Below are 22,615 nucleotides of genomic sequence, written 5' to 3'. Positions count from 1 at the left end.
TCTAAAGCGTCTTCTTTGCCCTGACATCTTGATTCATGACATTTTAAAACTTCATTGCCATCTTGACACTAAGACGTACGGAAGGTTGCCATGGCAATTTTGTAATTTCACATGTGAAATTACAAATTAACGCTGAAATTTCGCGCCAAAATTAAGGAGTAATTCGTCACCTATGATATTAACAAACTATACGGGAGAAAGCACCTCTCTCCTCCACAGAGTTTCAAAGGGGCTTTTCATTTTAGGAGTTTCTGTTGTCAGCAGTTCGCATTTTCACTCACTTTAAACAACCCTCCCCTTCTTGTGTAGCCTGCATGGCAGGGACCTGCTACACAGGGTACTTTTGTGGTGGAAAGGGGCTGTGTCACAGCAGGCTAGTTCATTTTCTTTATAGTGCCAATTACACCTCCTTATTCACCACCGAGCTTGTGAGAAATTACTTGTGAATGATGAAATTGCACAACTTTTCTCAAACAAAATGTCTCCCAAACATTATTTCAAATGCTACAAACAACAAAATGATGCTAACAGGGGCCAAAGCGATTGCAGCAAGAGCACAACCTCCCAGCAAGACAATGTTCAATAAATTTCTAATTAACAATGTTTATTAAAGAAAATATATTTAAGTAACAAAGCTCAAAGTACTATTTGACACACGTTTACAAAAGAAAAAAATTCCCAGACAGAAGGGGAGGCTGGCCACCCCCAAATCCGCCCTCGCTTGTGGTTCCCACTGTTGACACAGCTCCTTTAAATAACATCTCATCAAACCTCTATGTAGGAGAAAGCTAGGAGATTAAGTACACCTCACAAGCTTTCATTAATTTTAATTTGAGTTATCTCATTTAAAGATCTTAAACTCAAATTCAAATGCTACAACCACCTCACATTTTGGACCAGTATGTGTGTCAGGAAGACATGTAAATTATTGGTGCAACATTACATATCCTGTAAATAGCTGGAAATAACCTTGACTGATTGTATCCTTATTTCATAATTATAATAAAGCCATGAGCTACAGATACACTGTAGGTTAAAAGAAAATCAGAATCGTTGTCAATGAGTGAAATAGCCCTGGGGGTTTACATAGGACTCTGTCATAAAACTGATATGGGTGTTTGCCATCAATTTGGGGAATCAAATTAATTTTATGGGTAGGTACTGTTTAGGGTGCTAAATTCCAAAATCAATGTTCTCTGCAAAGTCCTGCAATAAGTGCGAGGCTGTGAAGTGTGGAACATACCGTAAAATTCCGAAACTAAGCCCCTGGGCCTATATTTTTCAAACGCTCTTTCTAAGGGACTTATATATGGAGGGAAATTTGTGTTTCAAAATCGGCTAGGCTAATACTGGGAGGGAAATTTATGTTGCAAAATCCATTGGGCTAGCTTATAGTTGGAAGGAAATTTATGTCAGTAATGTTTTTACTGAAACTTGCCTTGAGGACATAGATCTTACTAAAACTCAGCTATGCAAGTACCGCAAACAGTGATATACTGTGACACTTTTTGAGTGCTATCATTTGGCACACGTAAAAGTTCTTTGCCAAATGCAAGAATTTATATGTTACTGTACAGTTTTTGCTTTGCTTTATTTCCAATTTGAGGGTAATTTCCAAGGACAAGCCCCAGGGGCTTACATTTAGAGGGGCGATTTAATGGAGGGTTTTTGGGGTTACAAGTTTGGAGGACAAATATTTGGAGCGCCTTCTACATGGAGGGGCTATGGCAATGAAAAATTCCAAAATCGTAATTCAAAAGAGGGGTTGTGGTCACTTACAAAGGTGGTTGCTTACAAGAGGTTTCAACAGTAGTGATTTCAATGGGAAAATTTTGGTGGTCACTCATGGAAGGTGTCACACGTGGACATTCCACCATAATTATTTAAATTAAAAATTTGGGTTAAAATCTACACGAGGCATGTTCCTCATCCAGCCATGGCCCTAAAAAAAGGGAAATGATTCCTAGAAAATAACAATATTACTTTCACAATATTATTAGTGTCAGGAACTTTTAAAATGATTTCAAAAGTATTGTGGTGATCAAAGTCTCCTGTTTGGGCATTTCTTCCATTTCAGAGTGTACAAGATTCTAAAAACTGAGATTTTACCATTAGCCACCTCTAAACACCTGCTATGAAAGCTTAAGTTGTAATCCCAGCCACTTAAAATTTAAGGACAAACTTTATTTTCAACAGCACATCACTAGAGTACAGTATAACATTAATATCTTGTCTTATCTCCCTCTGGAAACTAATGTTCATTTCAGCACAGCATTTAAATAATTTGGGGCTGGTTTTAACACCTGCAACCTTTCAAAAACCAAATAAAGAGGCTGAAATTTTTAGGTAACTGGATAAAAATTAAGCACTACTAACAGAAAATCCAGTGAAAGGATTCACAGGGTCCAGACTTTCCCTAAAAAAACCTAGCAATTATTTATTGACTAATACATCTATGTTGATTGCTACGACTGAAGGGACATAGCATACAAAGATTTACATTGTGCGCTAAAGTCTGGACCCAATGTCTAGTAATAATTCTTGGACCTACCCCTGACTACCATTTGTTTGTTAATTTATAGTTAAAGCAACACTGACACAAGATATGGACAAACTGTTATGTGTTGGCAAAAAATGGCGTTTTTGTACAGTTAAGTACTTACAAGAGTCAGAGCTGTCATTAAGAGCCATAATCCGTAACACCTGTGTGGCTGAGCTTACTTGATGTTACAGGTCATCAAAGTACAATGCTGAGGTGGCGCTAAAAATTTTTGTGAGATATTACAGGTGAATCTCCATTTGCAAGGTTGCTTCAGAACTTAATGAGATCCCTGAGAGTAATGAGACTGTTTAAGGATATACTTTGCTGAAATAAAAAGAAAGGAAGGCTCGAAACTCGAAAATGTGAGGACAAAGCGCTCCATCATAATTCTTACTAGAATGTGACAGTGTTCCTCTAACTAAAGTGCCTCTAAAGTGAATCAAAACTTCTTAAAAATATTGATAGACTGTATGGCAAAGCCAGAAAACATAACATTGAAAGAGTTAAAATTCATATGTTCATTTCAATAAATATATTCTGCTTAAGGCTAACCAGTAAATAAACAATTCCAACAATAATTTTAAAAATATGAATTCAATAAATGTTGTTCTAAAATTTCTCCCAGTTCTCTTCCAAATATGTAACGAATTTATTAACTAACACTTTAATGTTTACAATTCCAAAATTAAAGGGGCTCTACTGTTAAACTAATTTTCAATATAATACAGTCAATATTCGGAAAATTCCAGTATTTCATTACACTGCTATTGTGTCTGCAGCTCAGAAGCAAGGCTCCTAGTATGGTTAATGCCAGACACAGACATTCCTGCCTGATGGCAGCTGAGGTAGAATAATGCCTTTCGAGCACCATACGCCACTATAAAACTACCTCTAACAGAATCTGGCATAATCACAAAAAATAATACTTTCATAAATTGGAAATTCCATCGAAGTTGAGTAATTCCTCTGATATAATTGGAGCTCCAACTTGAGCCAGAAAAAACTATTCACACCTTTCAAACATGTTATCAGCTTCTAAACTGCTATGATGTAGTCAGTATAAAACCTGGACTATAGACTATAAGCTGGATAAACGTATGGACTGCAGACTGGGCACAAAATGTGAACTTTGGACTATGTTTTAGAAACCTTAGTATGTAATTAACATAAAACATGAGATTACACATTGCAGAATCTGAAGACCTATGTTATTGCATTCAGTTATTTGTGGCCTTTTCCCTATGAATTGATTACGGTACTTCTGTTCACCAAGTTCCCCACTACTGACTGTGTCTTACTTGTTATTCCTTGTCTATTGCTTTAACAGCCAGTCCATAGTCCGCAGTTCATGAGTTATGCTGTTCTGCATCATTATCTAAAAATAACTCTATTTTACATTTATTTTGGTAGGCTTTCAACAGTTGTGCAAGTAATATTATTTTCCACCTTTCAAGTTTTTATAAACACTTTGCGTACCACACAACATCAAAATGGCCTTGACAGTATTCCAGCCATTCCATCAAAATTATTATAATAATTTATAAAATAACTAAGATAGTATGTGCTCTCTGATTGGCTGAGAGGTGTGTTTGCAGAGAGTATGTAAACATGGTTGTGATGTCAAGATGTCTTGCTTTTTGTGCCCTAATCACGCAAGCACGAATTTGAAAAAGTTTGAGTTGAAAAACTTGTCAAGTTTACTTTATTTACCCATTTCCTCGTCGGCTGAAACTTGGAAAATCTTTAGAAACATGCAGTGTCAACTTTTTTTCACTTGAGCTGACAATTTGAGGGAGAAAAACCCATATTTTGGAAAGCATCTTTTCTGCAAAACAAGGACTTGATTACGCATTCAAATCTTTGTGTACAAGACTTCGTGACTGGAAAGAATTTCTCTTTTAATCAGTCCCTTGAACAAGAGAGTTTTGCTTTTTTTCTTTGGAAAGTTATTTTATAAAAGCAATAGAAAAATTTTTTCCTGTGTTTGCATATCCTGATATAAACACTCGAGGGGCTGGGAAAATTCTCGATAGTTATGCAAACCCTTGACTTCGTTTCGGATTTGCATAACTGTCTAGAATTCTCCCAACCCCTCCCATGTTTATATTAGGCTATGCAAACACGAAAAGCCTTTTCTATTGCTTAAATAGTACTCTTTATGTAAATATATAAAAAAAATGCCTATTAACAATAAACTAATCATTCATCATTCTAATGTACTACTAGGCCCAGTTGTTCAAAAGCCGATTAGCGCTTAACCCGGGGTTAAATTTAACTCTGGTTTCTTTTTCTTGTGTTCAAAAGCATTTTCTCGGATAATTTCCTCTGTCATTTTAAGAGCTTCCAATCATCAACTTGTAGACAAAAGAACTAAAACTGAAATGCTTTTTAAGCTTTCAAATCTTAATTCAAATCTTGCACTAACCCCGGGTTATCTTAACCCCGCTTTGAACAACTCAGCCCTGGAAAGGCCTTGGAAAACAATTAACTTCCCATGAAAAAATTCACGTTAAAACAACTTCAAAACCGACAATAAATTAATAATCATTGCCATCAAAAGGATGTAGTTGACAGCTGTCCTTAATGAGGTAATTTCAAAAAGTATACTACTGGTCAAGTACACTGACTTGGAAAAATAAATCCTTACTACTCAGAATTAATTGAGAGGCTAAGGATTACAATATTATACCGAGTGAAAAGGTAACTAACCAGTAGTTTTAACCAATTGCATTAATTCCATCCCAAATTAGAGGAGAAATACACTGGGCTTTCAAGGCTGTTTCCTTTAGCTGTTCGATGATTTCCAAATTAGCTTCATAGAAAGTCTTGGACCTGTAAGGCACATTGTGTTTTTTACAGAGTGCTTGGATCTTGGCTTTTGCTTCTCGCAGCCTGTGACGTGGAAGTCTTGGAAAGAGATGATGCTCAATTTGGAATTGAAGCCCACCATGGATAAAATCAAGCCACGGATGGCATTCAATATCCATTGTTGTCGCCAGTTGTGAGAGAAGGAACTCGCTGTCCTTGAATGCATCCATGGGGTGTCCATGATAAGTTTTCATGGAGAAGTGACTCAGAGTTATCTGAATGTGAAGAACTCCAGCGAGAAAATGTGCAACAAAAACAAAAATAAACAATGATGTCCAACATGGTAAAAAGGAACACAGGTAAATATACCATGTCCAAAAAAATGCCAAGCCAAGACATTCAAGATATTTGGCCCGTCCATTTGGTAATGAAAACACCAAGAGAAAACTTTGCACATACAAGTTGTAACGAGCTAGACCCATGATCAAGTAGTACAGCCAATGCTGGTTGGAGACAAAAAACTTGGCCAGTCCATTGAAGGTAAGGGTTTTCTCATGATACATTGACCTGACTGACTTGAAGAACTTGTCAGTGATGGCCAATACCGGCAAGTGTTGGATATCGGGATCAAACTCCACTGAGTTTGTCACAATGTGGTGAGCATTGTGACTCTTCTTCCACCATCCAATGCTGATTCCAGTTGTCATGTTCCCAGCAAATATGCCGATCAACTGGTCCATTTTAAAATCATGAGTGATGGCTGTGTGGCCAGTGTCATGTCCAATAAATGCCATTTGTTGCCAAAATAAAGCCATGGTTATGGATGATGCTACTTGTATGTACACATTATTGCTAAATACCACTCCATACATTACTGCTGCAAAAATTATGCACAAGCTGATGGAGTGCTTGACATAGAACCAATCTATTTGCAATAAAACAGAAATAATTTTTTAAACTTATATTGTTGAAATGTTTCAATATTTATTAATTCAAAACATCAACATCCCCATACAGCCCCCTTTCAAAACAAGCCTGCTCAAATTCCTGTTACATTAGCCCAATGTAGTGGTCAAATGCCCCTCCCAGAGAAGAACTGTTTTGCAGATTGCGAATTCAAAAAACAGAGTTTAGTGAATCCACATGACACTTGATTTGCACTACATTAATACCTTCAAGAACGCTTACATGTATGTTTTAAAGTCCTTGCCAAACAAGCAATTTGTTAACAAAAGCTGTTTCTTTACCTTCACACTTCTCTATCTCTGTTACTAAGAGAAAGATGAAAGATCACATCTATCAAACCACATTGTCAAACCTGGATCATACAAAGAAGTTAAACTTGACACGTCCCTAACGGGCCTTTCAAATTCCCCAGCCTAGCTAGGCAAAGGTCACATTCCCCACTACCTGATCACAAGGGATGGTCATCACAAATGACCAGGGTTTGCCTGAGGGGATGTTGAAGTGTAGAATGGTTGACACAAAAACTGGCTGTAGCTGCAAGGAGCTACTGAGAACAATTTAACATTTGTACCTTTTAATATTTTTGTATCATTTAAAATATGGGACCAGGGGTGTGCTATCAAGTTTTTAAATGTTCACGGCATACATTGTAGCTAACCTAGTGGTTTTGGCTATTGAAATCATAAATGCAAATTGCGTTTCACTGAACACAGCAGCTTTAAAATATTTCCTGTAGATGATTTGCTTTTTTTCCAATAAATATAGCATTAATTTATTACAGCACCATTAAAATCTGTGCTTCATGATCATAGGACATTTATTGATAAATTTAATAACACTACACATCGATGCAGTTTTGAAGGGTCATGCTCGCTTGCACGTTAATTAGCTTGTTGACTGCAGTATTCAACACTGTCACAAAAACTTTTATTAGAAACAAAACAAAATTGTGTAGATCTGAAGCATCCTTACTGGGATCCACTCAAAAACCTTGTAATAATAACTTTGCTGTGTAGGAATCTCAACTCTAACATTATTAATTTTTTATTAATTAGAGATTTGGTTTTTATAAGTAATTCTATTACACTGGCATTAACAAAAGAGATTCTCTTACAAAAAAGGAAATAAAGAAATAAACAACCAAAACCCTTAAAAGCGTTATTAATTTCCTAAAATAGTATCCCTTTAGTCTTCATGACTGCTTTTTCAGAAAAATTATTTTATTTTTCTGAATTTCTGTGAGGTCACAAAAATTTTACCGCATGAAATCAATCCTGCAGACGAAATATTGCCTTTGTTACTTTTTTTAATTATTTACTTATTTATAGTTTGGTCAAAAGAGAATTCTAGAAAATTGATTATTTATATTCTTTGACAACCTAGCATACAGAAGGTAAACAGAAATTTTTTGGGCTTCGACACTTTACACAATGCTTTTGGTTTTCACACCAGATAAATCCCCAGTTATCTAACACTAACAAATTACCAACTGTGTTTTCTTCCACAGTGAAAACTTCGAATTTTTTTTAAGAACTGAAATTTGCTAAATGCATTCTGAATGTGAATCTACTGATAGAGTATATCCAGCATAGCTCATTGTTCTTGGACCTTTTAATTTAGTAAAATGCAAGCAGTAAATAATAACATAAAAATCCTGATTTTTAAGTTTAAGAATCCTCAAAAAACATTCACTTCAATCAAGCAATAATAACTTGACCGAAAAGAGAGATATGCAAATTTGTTTTCTTCCAGTTTCACTATTTGACCAGCTAAAAATAAATCTTAGCACTGAGGTCTTTGTCTTTTATGAAGCCGTTATAAAAGACTTTTCCACCAAAAAAATAATACCCAAAGCCGGCGAATAGTCATTTCTCATGATTAAATTATGGGAAAACCATTGCCAAAATGACAGAAAAACAAAGGCAAGACTTGAATTTTAAGCACAATAACATTTAAAAATCCCCCAGCAAACTCCAAAAAAAATCCTTGGCGTTTAGATAAACTCATGTCTATTGCGAATGCCATAAGTTCAACAACCTTGTCTGCGGATTTTTTTTTTTTTTTTGACAAGACAGACAGTTGATTGAATATAAAAACAACAAACTTAAGCTGGGTGAGGTTAACTGTCTGCATATCGAGTAAGAAAGCTACGAGGGTTTTTTTGTTTCTAACATATTCAGAGAAACTGAAACGGACATACAACCACTCCCACAAAAAATTAAGATTCAACGTTTTATCAAAGAATTGGTTGACTATTACACAACTTTTTGATTAAATATCTATTCAGCCATGACCAAAACGAAATAAAATATAAGCTAATAACGCTTATGTTTCAAGAAAAATGGCTGCAAAGGTTGTTAAGCATCTCGTCTGTCATAAGCTTGACTTTGAATTTCACAATTAAAACAGTGTAAGGCATGTTAGAAATATTACATAAGTTTATAAAATCACAGAGCTAAGGTTATTTGGCAGCGAGGGTGACGGAAGATTGAATGAAACAGTGAAATCCAGGACGTTCTAACCAAAAAACACAAAAAGGAAATACATTCAAACTCTCTGGAGTTCGCTTAGATTCAAGGATGGTGAAGAACAAAGACCGCAGTGGTAAGGCTTTGTTACAAGCAATAAAAGATCAACTTACAATCGGTGTCCAGACGTCCATCAAGTTCGTCTCGTACTTTACGAAAGTCTTGGTCTAAAGCAGACTCGTTTATACAGGGTTTGCATTCGTCGCGTATCTCCCCAATTTTAAATGCTGGCAGCTTCTTTTCTGTGACAGAAGGGAGGTGAAAAGCTTTGAAAACATCTGTACAGTCATGGCCGGCCATGTAACGTATCGGGAGTTCTCCACCGGGATGATACGGTGCCCAGCGACTCAAGTCGTAAACTCCGCCGTCGACTATTACCCAGTAATCACCTTTACTGTTGTGCTGTTTCACCTCACTGAGGCTATAATATTTCATCTGCTTCATCCTGAGAAGATAACGACGAAAAACAATTCGTCAAGGCACTCCGCAACCGGCAACCGAAAGCTTTCAATCTTTATATTCGCACGAGCTCACAGATTAAGCACAGATGGCTTGTGCCTAACTCGCTCTCTGATTGGTTCAAAACAGTCGTCCAACTGTAATCAACCAATCAGAATTAGTAGCTATCAAAATAGTCTGTCGGTGGAAAGCCATACAAACTGTCACCGGTCTAAAGTCTACAGTGGATTTGCCCTTGGCTTCTTGTCTGACGGCTGTGAATACAAATAATGAGTATCCCCCAAACAATAACTCTTTACTGCTTCTAACTACATTTGTAAACGTTAGGATTATTAAAATCCAGCGAAGGTTTTGGGATATCGACATAAAAAGTTGCGCCGGCTGTCTGAAGACCCACAAGTATTTGATTTACCAGCAGGTCACCAGCAGGCAAGCGTTTTTGACTGTCTGCTGTGGACCAGAAATGGGTTTTGAAATGGGAATAGCAAGTCGCGGGATCCCGAAAGTTCTGAACAACACGCTTAACCGGAAGAAGAAGAAAAAGCGTAGTCCCTTCACCAAAAAGATTAATGCTTTCAAAATGATAACACAATTTGTTGAGCTGAATGAAAGTCACTAACAAACGGCGGTGGAAATAATGAGCCGCCGAGCAGGTGACAGAATTATAGTAAGCTTAACGGTATTATCAGGCCGAACGTGCCCAAACTTATGCAAGCAGTGGTTTCTCCAGGCCGGACGCTGGAGAAACCACTGCTCGCAGGGATTTGTACTGGGGGGGGGACGATTGTTCCGACGAATGTCAACGGATTCTTAACCCAAACATCAGTTAACACGCTTGTTCTGTGTTCCTTCATTCCTAGTGGTCCCGAGCCGATTTATGGAATCACTTTCTCTTATAAACCGAATGAATAGAGAGAAAACTGCAATATAAAAAGCCATAAAATGGCCATTAATGACATTGATCGTGGGGGACTACACTGGAAAGGGAAACTCGCTCCTCACGTGTGGTTTGCTAATTTTTATTCAAATTCTTTCATATTATTCTCATTCGTAGGTTATTATTCGTTTCTTCACTAGGGACTAGGCGGGGGAGAAAGGTGGGAAAATGTCGGCCCTTTCCCCCTCCCCAAAGCACCGCTGTGTTTCAGCCGGTTTTTTGCCTTCTGGCTGAAGGTTACGCAACAAAGCCGTTACTGGTGGTATTTGGAGTTTGGCTCCCCTACGGCCGAACACAAAAGTTTATAGTACAGGTTGTCTCAGGGTGAATTTTTAACATTTCTAAAATGGCAGGAGGCAATAATCAAAAACGAGCTGGGAGCGTAGTATATCCCGAGGAACCAATCCAGCCAACGGACTGCTGGGTAGGCTCGGATAAATTCTGCTCGCCGCTTGGTGCTCGTAAATCGAAAATCTAAATTCTGCTCGGTAAATTCTACTTTCAGTGAGCTCTCATAAGCTGCTCGGTATCGGAAAAACTTTTCGCTCTCGATCAGGTCTTACATGTGGTATCTTTGAAAATAAGAAATGGAATGTTGGCCTATGATCTAAATACTAGTTACATATCCATTATCAATAGTTCAAAAGTTTGGCTCAATCCAATTGTAATTCATATACTGGAAAAATAATACATTCGGAGATCCCGCGTCGGCTGGAGACTGAGCTAAGTGAAGGCCTGGACCAAGAGAGGATACTATTCTGTCTTGTGGATCCCAAGTAGAAAAACAGTCAACTGATTGATTCTCTCGGTAAGAAGACGGAGAGGAAAACATAAATATAAAGAGAAGAAAACTGGATTATATTTGCCCAATACACTTCTTCTTAACTATTTTTCAACTTAGAAAAGGCACTGCATGACCACAGGCTACCCAAACTACGGCCCGTATAAAAATTACTGAATGTATGCCGAATGATTGATATTGTTTTGTCTACAGCCTACACGAACGATTTAAAGAAATACACTATACTTGTCAAATCACTATGGCATGCATCTAGTTTTGGTGATTTTTTTAAATTAATCATTTGCTTGTTTTGATCTCTTTTAGGAGTCAAAAAAAGCCTACCCCGCGAGCAGTGGTCTGGCCTGGAGAAACTACTGCTGGCAGGGTAAAAAATGCGCTCCAAACGGTTTCCGTTTCAGTACTGGTCTAATATTCTGATTTCCGATCCGACGAGCTAGTCTGTTCTCAGCTTTTCATACAAGTTTTCCGTACAACTAAGCACAATGACAAGAAATAATACTGACAAATTACAAAGTGTGATAAAAATTAGTAGTTATTAATGTTCAAAGAATAGAAAAAACATTGAAAAGAATTTGAAAGAAATGCGATGATAAAATAAATATGTTAATCTGACACAGATAAAACAGAAGATAAATTTAGATATTCCACTTGGTTAATGTATATTCATGCTCTGCGACGCATGTTTCCTAAAATTAGTTTGTGCATGGCTCTTAATGTTAATAATTGGTAGCCAAGGAAGTCAGAGCTCCTTTGCCTAGACAAGAATCTTAAAACAACCTCCGAAGAGAGATGAGGATCAGCTCTGAAAACCCGCGCGGTGTATTTGCGAGTTTTTGTACGAGCCAAATGTTCAAATGTTCACGAAAACGTTTGGTGACGAGTAGCGTGTATTGTGCCCACCATTACATAAACAGGTGCTAAACCGCAACTCCGCGAAATAAAAAGTTAATATACAAAAAACACGATTGAAATCCTGAAGCAATAGGGTCTAGGAAGATCAGCTTAATATGAAAGCAAATTTTTTTCGGCTAGCTGATATTTATGTTGTGTATTTGAGAAGAGGGATCGATATACGGTTATTTATATTCAATTATCTTTGCGAACCCGACACCTTGAGGTTGAAGCCTGACTGTATAGTAGCCTGAGGAAGTGGAGGTGAAAAATGTCAAGGCATCTTTTAACCAAAAAAAAGTATGACGGGAACAAATTGCAACCCACAGTGGGGGTAGAACTGCTACTATTCATGTGGCATCTAACCCAAAACAAGTGTCTACCAAAGTGAATACTTATCCTAACTTAAAACCAAGATGCACGAAACTATTTAACAAGAAAGACGGCGGCGTGAAGATTTGACTGTGCCGCCCTGCGCCTATAGATTAGCCAATGCTTGCTACGTTTAAGGATCTTCTTTTTTCATACCCTGGGTGCCAGAGCCTTTTTTTCCCTGTTGTTTGCGGCGAAAATTGCCGTAAACAACAGGAATAATACCTTCTGGCCCCCAGGGTAAATTTTTCATTGCAAGTCATTCGAAAGTTGAAGTTGAAGTCTTACTAACCTTGTTTTTCTCGGTTCGTATTTCGACTATCTCATTTATGTCAAAGAACCCTAGCTGTATTTTTCTTTACGTTTGGCCGTCGAGAAATGTCGGGGAGAAAAAAAAGACAGTGGTGATCACACGTGGCACGCAAAGAAATACGTTATGCAGACCAAATAACCGAACGTAAACATGAGATACGCGCGTGCATTGGAGCAATTATTACGATGTCATACTTGGTGTGAACTAGCAAATGATTAAGGCACGCTCGAGTGTCGACGTAAGAAATGGAAATTATTTTTTGGCCTCGTTTATACGGAGAAAAATTATCCTATGTACAAGGGTCAACCCCGTCAACCGTCTGCCCGAGCTACCCTCCTGGCGAGCCAATATTTCACACATTTCCATACAAATCGTGGCAAAATTTCACATGAGAAACAAAAAAATTAAAATTCCTGCCCAGCGTAGTTACTTTTAAATGTTCATTTGAAAATTGCGACTGTAAAAGTGACGCGGTTACAAGACATTAAACTGATGTTTCGGTAATGCTGTCAAACTACATACACAGTTAAAAAAGTTCGTTAAATTATAGCCTGCGTGGCAGGCGTTTGAAAGGGAAGGGAAAGGGAGTCAGTGCGAGAGAAACGCGAGGGGCGCCTAAAACTCCCTTTCCCTTCCCTTTCAAACGCCTGCCACGCAGGCTAGTTAAATTAAGGTTCACAGGCTCGAATACATACACGCGCGGATGCAGCACGTGGCAGCACGCGCTGGCGCGTGAATAAGCAATCAGTGAGCAATTCACTTGAAACGGACCCACAGTTCCATATTTAAAAGTCAACCGTATCTCCTGATTCTTGCGATATATTCCTGGTTGGCTTGGCCTCCCTTTTAATACCGCAATCTTCATGTCTCCCAGTGTGTGATTGGCTTGGCTGAAATAAAAAGCTGGCCCAGCTAGAAAGGTGACCCTCCTAGCCTAGATTTAGGCCAGATTTAGTCGTGGGTGTCTCGAGCCCTCGTAAATCGTACGTGCATCTAGACACCCACGACTGGTGCCCTTTGCATCGATTTGCAGCCTAGTAACTACCAGGCTAAAACAAATATTCCCAACACGATTCTCATTCCTTTATTCGCTAACGATCGACTCCATAACTACGCAACGATTAAGGTTTTCACGAACTCAGTCAAAATCGTTCCTTCTTTCGATCAATTTAATTTGAATTTCGCTGTTGTCTACTAGACAGTAATTAAAATAAAGTCGATTTGGCCTACAAAGTCCTCTATATCTTTTGCCATCTGAGCTTGTTGTTTGGCAGGCCTTAAGCCTGGTTTTCACTAGCGCATAAGCACAAGCAGAAGCACATCTGTAACCAAGTGAACTTGGCTTGGTCAACATAAGCATAAGCACAAGAGAAACGGACAAGTTCGTTCTTCTTGTGCTTGTGCTTATGATTATGTCGTAGCTTTGACTGATGAAAACGGGGTCGCGATAAACACAAGCGTAAGCACAAGGCTGTGGACCAATCATAGGTCTCTTTGACCCAGACCTCATGCGAACATATTAAAAGCAATATGGCTCCGTCCACCATCTTGTTTATTATCGGGTCGGAGGAGAGCTAGAATCGAGAATTGAGTCAAATATCATGAAATATGCCATTCTGTGCGTGCGTACGTCCTTATGCTTATTGAGCTTATGCTTATGCGCTAGTAGCTGCTAGTGAAAACCAGGCTTTAGCGTGTTCAAATACATTCTTTTTTTTCTTTAGACATTGTCTTGTTCTTTTCAGCGTGTATAGAGATTATTTAACCGCCAGGATACGTTGCTGGTGAATAGATAAAAACTGAAAGAGACGGTCTGTCGCAAAAATCCGATGGGTCAGTTTCTTCCGGCTTCCTACCGATAACGACTGTTACTGTTGTTTTTTGTTTGTTTGTTTCCGATTTTTGGGGTGTTGCATTTTAATGCTTAAGCCTTAAGTCAACTGAAAGAGCCTTTAATCTCTTGGTCCAATATGACTGCGTGATAATGATAAGGCCCGCCAAATAAAAGACCTCGAAAATACGAAAATAGACAGAAAGCAATGTCTTAGTTAGTTCTTCTGCTTCCAAGCCATATTAAAATAAATGCAAATCAAAATGCTGTTTCCTCGCTTACAACTATCGGCTTTATCAAAGACTTAAACCCCCATGCATTTACACCAATGGTTCGACATGTTTAGAAGCTCAGTGCTTACTCAGGTCCGGACTTACGTTGATTGCAAACTTAGCGCAAATTCAGTACAGAGCCTGTTAAATTTCATTTGAATCCTATGTGAAAACCCCTGTTATAGTTTTCCGTGTCTGTTTTTCGTTTTTTATTGTAAAACCTGGTTTAATTAAACATGTCTAGGTGGTGCCGGTGAATGGGGCATTTTATATTATAATAATGTTGTTCAGCTTTTATCTTAATTAGCAAACACGGACTAACGCGCAAGAGTCAACGTATAAATATCTTGTGGTTCAATTTTATCCTTGGCTGAAATTATATTTTCATCAGCTTGACTAACTCATTATTATACATTACCATGCCCTAACAACAAAGGAAAATAACGTTTGAACCAAGGATGCAATTTAATACGCCAACAACATATATGATATATGCAGAAAGACATAAAAAAATGAGATTACCACTCGAGATTTCCTTTTCAATATTCTTGACTAGTATATTGTATTCATGTCGAGATATTCACAATAAATTTTGAGCACAATTGTATTTCCGGCTGTTACTTTTTCAAAACCAGTATTAGGTGGATCGGCGACTCTCCCGAGAGAGTTATTATAATTATTAAAATTTCATTTTATCTTCGGCGGCTATCTTGCCTGGAGAAATCAGAAAATATTTTACATCTGATTTGATATAAATATTGAAATTATGGCTTCATTTCATAATATTAGCCAGTTTGTGACGGACAATTGTGAATTAAAATTTTCCTTAACTCGCTCCGGCAATAATGTTGAAACCATTATTTACATTAAGAATTCTATTTCACGATTTCCAAATTTCCCTGATGTTGACAAGCTGAATAAGATTAAATCACTGGAAAAACCGGGCGTTTTAATTTGCTTTCTTTTTTCCGGTTTTTGAGAAAAGCCTTTCGCTGTTTCGGATGCATCCAAGTCAAAAAAGTAAAGAAACCTTTCGCTTAGTTAATTTCACATGCAAGGACCGAAATATATTGAAAATCTATCTGTTCAGACGAAAGAAAAATTCAATGAAAAATCACCTACCTGATTTCACTCGAATGATTTATTTCCTACAAGCGAAAGAACAATTTTCCTTTCCAGAGAGCCTTTGGTCACAGTCTTTCCCAGTTGACGGCCTGTTTGCTTAACACACATTGAAAAGTGCAAAGTGGCGAAAGAAAAGCGTACAATAAATGGCAGATTACTCTATATTGGTTTTAAAAATGAAAAGATCTGCTTCAATATTTTGTGCCAATCACCAATAGGACTTGATGGTCTAGATGGGAAATAAATGCTTCATTCCTGACCTGTTCAATTGGGAAATAAACCCCGGGGGGGGGGGGTGACTCCGCATATGAAATGGGGTGTGACGCTCGTCGAAAATTTTGAATTAAACCCTTAAAGGAGACCGATCTGGGCGGGGCCCAAGCCTTTTTCGACCCCTAAAAGAGACCATGTTAAAACACAGACAATATGTCTATTTTTATATTTTTTCGCGTGCAACCCTAAACGAGACCTTCACAGCTAAATATGATGGCGTTTTGCCCAGAACACCCTAAGTGACATCAAATTCCAAAATTTATACCCCTAAGCGAGACGACGAGCATCCCCACCCCTTTCATATGGGGAGTCCCCCCCCCCGGGGAAATAAAATTTCCAACCACAAAATGCCTCGCCCCGAATTTCTGCATAATTAAACTTCAGGATGATTCGCCTTAGCCTAAGAAAATAAAAGCCAACATTTTGCGACACCGCCACAGGTTTAACCGCGAAATGAACCAGGACATTTTGCGGGGAAACCTGTGTTGGAAATTTTCGGCTGTTTTCTCAGGCTCGGTTCGCCTAAGACTGATCGCACAGCGCCCGTACAATTCTCGCTGCTCGCGCGCTCCCAAGAATTTAAAGCAATTTAGATCAAATGGGATTCATTATACAATTCGAATACTCTTAATTCACAAGTGATTACAACCGATTCACAACGGTTAGTCGTTGTTAAACGGCAACCAGTATTTCTGTCTTGATGCAGACGGTATATGTTTAAGTTTAATATTAGGGAGCAAAAGAAATCAAGCAAAAGCGTTTTTGAGCGATGTGGCGTTAGGTAGAAGTGATGATTCCTTTTTTCAATTTTACAGTGCCTTCACTACCAAATCTTAACTGCTAAGTATCAACTTCGAATTACTTTACTCTCACAGAGACGATTTGCCCGAAATTCTGGGCAAAATTTCTGCCCAAGAATGCAAAAAACTAAAACGCCTTTGCTTAATTATAAACTCCCCATATGCTAAACTATGGCTGAATTCGGGAGCGTGCAGGATGATCGAAGCGTTTTCTTTGTCCTTATTTCGATTGATTGGCCACCCGAGAGGGAAAGATGGACCAAGGTTGCCCCCTCCCCCCCCCCCCGCCGCCGCCAACGCTATACACACACCCCCCCTAAAAAAAATTCCCCCGCGTGCGGGCTATAGAATCAAAGTGTTTGTAACAGCCCTGTATATAGCAGGCACCATATATATTTCGGTCACCGGGCAATTTTTCAAAAAGATTTCTCCCTATATTTCCTGTAAAGTTGACCTGTATATAGCGGTCACCTGAAAATAATGGACGCGGTCACCCTTTTTTGATTTTCCGAATGCACAATATCCTTCTCCCCAGTATCATTTTCTGTTTTAACCTCGGTTCAGCTTTAACTTAAAAGGCCAGCTATGCAGGCTACCAAATATGGTACTTAGAAAAATGAATATTCACGAGCACTGAACGCGAGTTACACGTTTCAACCCCTTGTGAGTTTCTTACCTGCCTGTAAAGAAAATCGAAAGTTCTTCAGCATTGCAAATTTGTACTTGTCAGAGTTCATTGCAGTTTTTATGAGTGCTTAATAATTGTAACATATCATCGATCGTCTTCCTTTTTGTTAATCCACTGAATAAAATTTTCTTGAAAACATAAAAAATCCAGTTTGTGATCTCGAACGATCAAGAACAAGATGATACCACTGATGAAACTACACTAGAAATCCGTATCTTGGAGACCATCGCGAAACTCAGTGTTGCATTTAAGTTAAGCCCTTCAATTAACGAATTTCGAAGAAAAAGGCAAGCAAGTAACGCTATTTAAACTCGACTCACCTTTTTCTAACTCCGGAGCAATTGTCAAATTATGAGCTGTGAGGAGTTCCGATGAAAACTGTTGAAGACTTGCTCAAGTCATCCAAGTCATTATAATTAAGTTAGCGATCTCTTGATGTTGTTGGCGATAGAAGTGTTTGATTGAAAGTTGATTTGTTCAGCTGTTGTTAATAAGGGTGGCAGTTATCGGTGGCTGTTTGGTTGAGAAAGGTGATCTTTCAAGAAATCTGTTACCGGGCGTAACTTACAATAGATTGCAGGAGAAAATGCCGCTAGTTTAATTCTGTCTTTTTTTATATACAATGTATGTTTAGTAGGTCATTGAATGTCCATTCAAAACGGGCACCGAACGACTTTTTTTCTGTAAAATAAATATTTGAAGGAACAATTATTGCCTTTAAATTTTTTAAAGTTTAGGTTCTGCCAACAATGAGCCTCAGTTTCGTTTAAAACAGTCCTCGTCAAAACTAGGACGAGTCTTGTTATCAAAGATATCGATTTCCTGGATTTCGCGCTTGCAAAAACATAGTTAATGAGCTTGAAAATGCTTCATCGGGGTGAAAGTTTCTTGGAAACGGAATATTTCCACGTCCTATATCCCACTATGGAAACGTCTTTTCTCGAGATCAGCTAAAAACCTTTGCTGTCAGTGGCTTTCTTTAACCCACTTTAGATGTGCAGATACAATAACAACCTGGACTCTTCTATATCACAGAAAGTGGTCTTATATATTTGATCAATAGTTAGAAACCGGAATAGGCTATTACAAGAGAGAACGAGCTATCTCTTGGCTATTAATATAACACTGAGATGCTTACTTTTGACAAAAGCAGCTATTTCTGATGTGGTGATTCCTAAACTAAATTCAGTTTTCATCGCCAAGCTCGCCGGCGACACAATCACACTTAACATTGACAACCTATAACTGTATATTACATGAATAATTAGAGATCTTCATTTTATTATACACGTTGATTTGAAATCACGGAGTAAGTTTATGTACTTACCGTGTGTTTCTACTGGCCCTTGAAGCACGATTGGGTCTGTAGCAGCGTTTTTTGAACAAAAGTAGTTTTTGAATATGCGTTTGCTGCATTTGACATGTTGAAATGGTTTTTAAATAAGTCAGGTGCTTTAGCAATTGGTCAAATTTCAGCCTCTGTAATGTTAATTTATTTGTTTGCGCATGGAGTTTTAGTGCATCTTAATCAGTAAACAACTCCGACACTCCTCTTTTTTTGCATCCATTTCGATGTTTTAGTGGTTAAGGAAGGAAGGCTTTTAATAAAATCCTTAGCCTGGCCCTCATTAGCAGCGCAAAAATAACCACACATTAATAATACGTTCTCGCTTGCAGCTTGCGATCGTTCTCGTCCCCAGAGCCACTCGGCTTAATTTGTAATGGACCACCTGATCAAAAGAAACGACGGAATCTGGGGACGAGAATGGCCTTGCGATAAAAAGGGACATGAAGTGATATGCGCGGAAGCATAAACTTGCTTTCGCTTTTTAAATTTCTTCTCATGTTCATGTTGAGCACGTCTTAACAAGTATGGCTAGAAGCAAGGAAGAACACCAGGTGTTGTTTTGTTCGTGCTTATACAGCCATGATTTGCATCACTACTGAGGTTCAGTGTTATCTGAGAAGAGATCATTGTTTACAAACATTGTTTTTGTTATTCAAATTTGAAGCGAGTGAAACAGAACCAATGCGCTTCTAGTTGGCTCATTATCAATAGGTGACGTCAGCTTAGGTATCGCTATTAGCTGAAAGACCATCGAGGGGTTTATATTTTTCGGTGGTTGAAGCATTTTTATTACAAAAGTAGCGTTACAAATATATGAACTGTCGGTCTATGCCGCTGTTATGTTTTCAGTAGAGCAGAAGCAAGCCCAAGTAATTATCGCATTTGATAGAACTGAAAGTGCCCTTTCAGAAAATACCCAGGCTTCACCGCAATAACGAGCCAACCCTGGGTTCTGTAACATCAAGAAACACCCCATTTCTAGATTAAGCTCCCCCTTCGATTACTTTAAGCGTAGCCTGTTCCAGGCTCCGAGACCGCGGAATTGAGAAAGCGCGAACACGAAAAAAAAAAACGGAAGGAAACTTTCCCGCCCCGCCCCTATTTTCGCGCGCATTACACTTTCACGTCTTCCCCACTCTTTCTCGCCTTCCCCACTATCTGAGAGCCTGGAACAGGCCACCCTTAAACTTAAGTGTTCAGTAAAGCGCCCCCACGAACACAAAATTTGACATAATGCACCCGAGCGACGATATGCAACGGTATGCTTGTCTGCTGTAGTCGCGCTGGGAACAAGGGCTCATAGGGATGGCGAAAAAAGAAAAGCTTCGTTTTCCGCATTGAGCCTTCTTGGTTATGTGCATTCGCGTTTTTGAAGCTTTCTCGTGATTGTTCCCGCTATAGCGCTGCCTAGAGGCCTTAGTCGATTTTTGTTATCATATTTTTTTGGCATAATTTGGGAAAACGAGCATAATTTGTGCACTTTTTCTAAAAGAGGTACAGCTTAAATCAGTGGCGGATCCAGGGGAGGTTCCCCCTCTTATTTTTAGACCAAACTGAGGCCCAAAGGGTCGAAAAAAATTTTTTTGGAGACCGCCCCCTCCTTTTCTAAGGGTCTGGATGACCGAGCCCCGCCTTATCTCAAAGCCTCGCTCCTGGCAACGTAAATATTCCGCATGTTTTTAAGTTTTTTCTGAACGAAATTAAACTTTACCTGAATCATGGCTTGCTTGGTCCTAAGAATATCTTTGATCTTTCGTGTCTTTCGTCTACGGGAGGGGGAAAGGTTACCGTAATAATATTGCGTCATTGATAATTCGTCATCTGGACACAGGAAGTAAATATCGATCTATCCCAGGTCCCACTTACAAAATTACAGGCAACAAAATGGAGTAACTTATGAGAAGATAGCCTGTTCCAGGTTTCGGCAGATAATAGGGATGACGCGCAAGTAAGGGGAACGCGGAAATATAAGCCAGTTTCCTCCCGTTTTAGTTTTGTACTTTGCGCTTTCGAAATTTAACGGACCCGACTGTCTCGGAGCCTGGAACGGGCTAATGATAAGATCGGGAGGGAAAGCCCACTGATTGGCCTGTCAATCCCCCTCCAATTGTGAGAGATCAGAGCCTGAAGCAGGGCTGTTCTGTGGAACAATTTATCCTCTGATATAAGACAGGCAAAATCTTTGACTAGCTTTCGGCAACCGTTGACTTCTAGCTTCGCAGACGTTATTAACCGGGGGTGAGTTACGTCTACGACGCAGTTTAGGGTGCCTAATAAGCCCTTTCAAGAGCATTATCTCTTGGCCCTTAGCAGTGTTATTTAGAGTACAATAATATCGATTAAAAGACGATGACTCGAAACGGGTTTTTTTTTGCCACGATGATCTTGACAGCTTGTTTTGTATTTAGTTGAAAATTCTACATGTACTGAACTGTTGCATATCATTCACGGTGTTGCTAATATTCCGCATAGCGGCTCCTGAATTTCTTGTCAAAAAGTCTTTTTTTGTCGAAAGGGATGTCCGCCGCTGTGAAACCTTTTAAAGTTAAGTGAGAACATTATGGCTCTTGGTGAGAAATGGTCATAAAACTGATAAAAAGAAATAAAGGGGGAGTTTTGCTTTGAGAATTCCAAGGATAGATTCTTAACATCATGATTGACAAATTACTCCTTAATTTTGGCGCAAAATTTCAGCCTTAATTTAGAATTTCACAAATAAAATTACAAAATTACCATGCTAACAGAGATAATTTCCGGCAAAATTAATCTTTTTCGTGCAAATCTCCATGTGCGATCACCTCCCATAAGTGACCACTTATCCCTTACACCAAAATGTTCCCAGTTAAAGCCCTATAACTGGAACCTCTCATAAACTACCAACCCTCATAAGCGACCACGACGAATTTTTGGACTGGCGGTTTCATATAGTTTCCACTTGAATCACGGCCGGTGTGCTGTGGTCTCTTTATTCGCTCTACGTAATACTCCACTCAGAAACACGAAGACTCAGTGACAACACGGAACTACACTTATACTCAACTTGGAAATTGAATGTAACAACTTTGTCGTTCTTGCAGCTGAAAACGGCGAATTATAGCTATTTGAACAGTTTTACATTCGACGTTTACCTAAGTGTCGCTTTTTTATACACATTCTCTACAAAATAATTCGCTGTTTTCAGCTGCAAGAGCGATGTCGATTTTAATCTTAACTATAAGGATTCATCGCATTATATTCACGATAATAAGAACCTTTTCGATATTTCCTTCGTTTCCTCTAAATTTAAAACATTACAACGGTCACACAATTTATGTGTGTGGGTTCCCTACTTTGAAAAATTCGAAGAAAGAACAACAAACACCCCGTAGAAATCAGTTTTCTGAGCATACAACAAACAAAACTTATTTAATGTTGGAACAAGGTCAACTTGGTCGATAAGTGGCCAACTGATCAAAAGAATAGACAACTCCCGTTGTTGGTTTTTAAAAGAGTGTGCAAAATAAAAACTATTAAGGTGCAACAAGATATAGACTTGTTCGGAACTGTTGTTTTTATAGTTTATTTTTTGGAACACTTGAAGCCTTCCCAAACACTTGTGACTCTAAAGGGCAAGAAGGGCAGGGACACGGGCCGATACTAAAAGATCCTAAAACTTTCCTG

General features: G+C 38.6%; 1 protein-coding gene across 2 annotated transcripts; it reads right to left on the bottom strand.

Moving 5' to 3' along the window:
• Positions 1-2,163: 2,163 nt before the first annotated feature.
• LOC140944136 (uncharacterized) lies at positions 2,164-12,705 on the bottom strand. 2 transcript variants are annotated; one of them, XM_073393259.1, is made up of 3 exons: positions 12,598-12,705; positions 8,958-9,289; positions 2,164-6,275 (listed from the first exon to the last, which is right to left on the bottom strand). In XM_073393259.1, the coding sequence occupies exons 2-3, from the start codon at positions 9,286-9,288 to the stop codon at positions 5,260-5,262; spliced, it is 1,347 nt and encodes a 448-aa protein (XP_073249360.1). In that variant the 5' UTR covers position 9,289; positions 12,598-12,705; the 3' UTR covers positions 2,164-5,259. The 2 variants fall into 2 exon arrangements, with proteins under 2 accessions (XP_073249360.1, XP_073249359.1); XM_073393258.1 differs by lacking the exon at positions 12,598-12,705 and having other exon boundaries at positions 8,958-9,379.
• Between the last annotated feature and the right edge of the window lie 9,910 nt (positions 12,706-22,615).

Source organism: Porites lutea, chromosome 7, assembly GCF_958299795.1.
Source record: "Porites lutea chromosome 7, jaPorLute2.1, whole genome shotgun sequence".
In the NCBI taxonomy this organism is placed as follows: domain Eukaryota; kingdom Metazoa; phylum Cnidaria; class Anthozoa; order Scleractinia; family Poritidae; genus Porites; species Porites lutea.
Note: the sequence above shows the minus strand (reverse complement) of the source record. Positions and strands in the feature narration are given on the sequence as shown.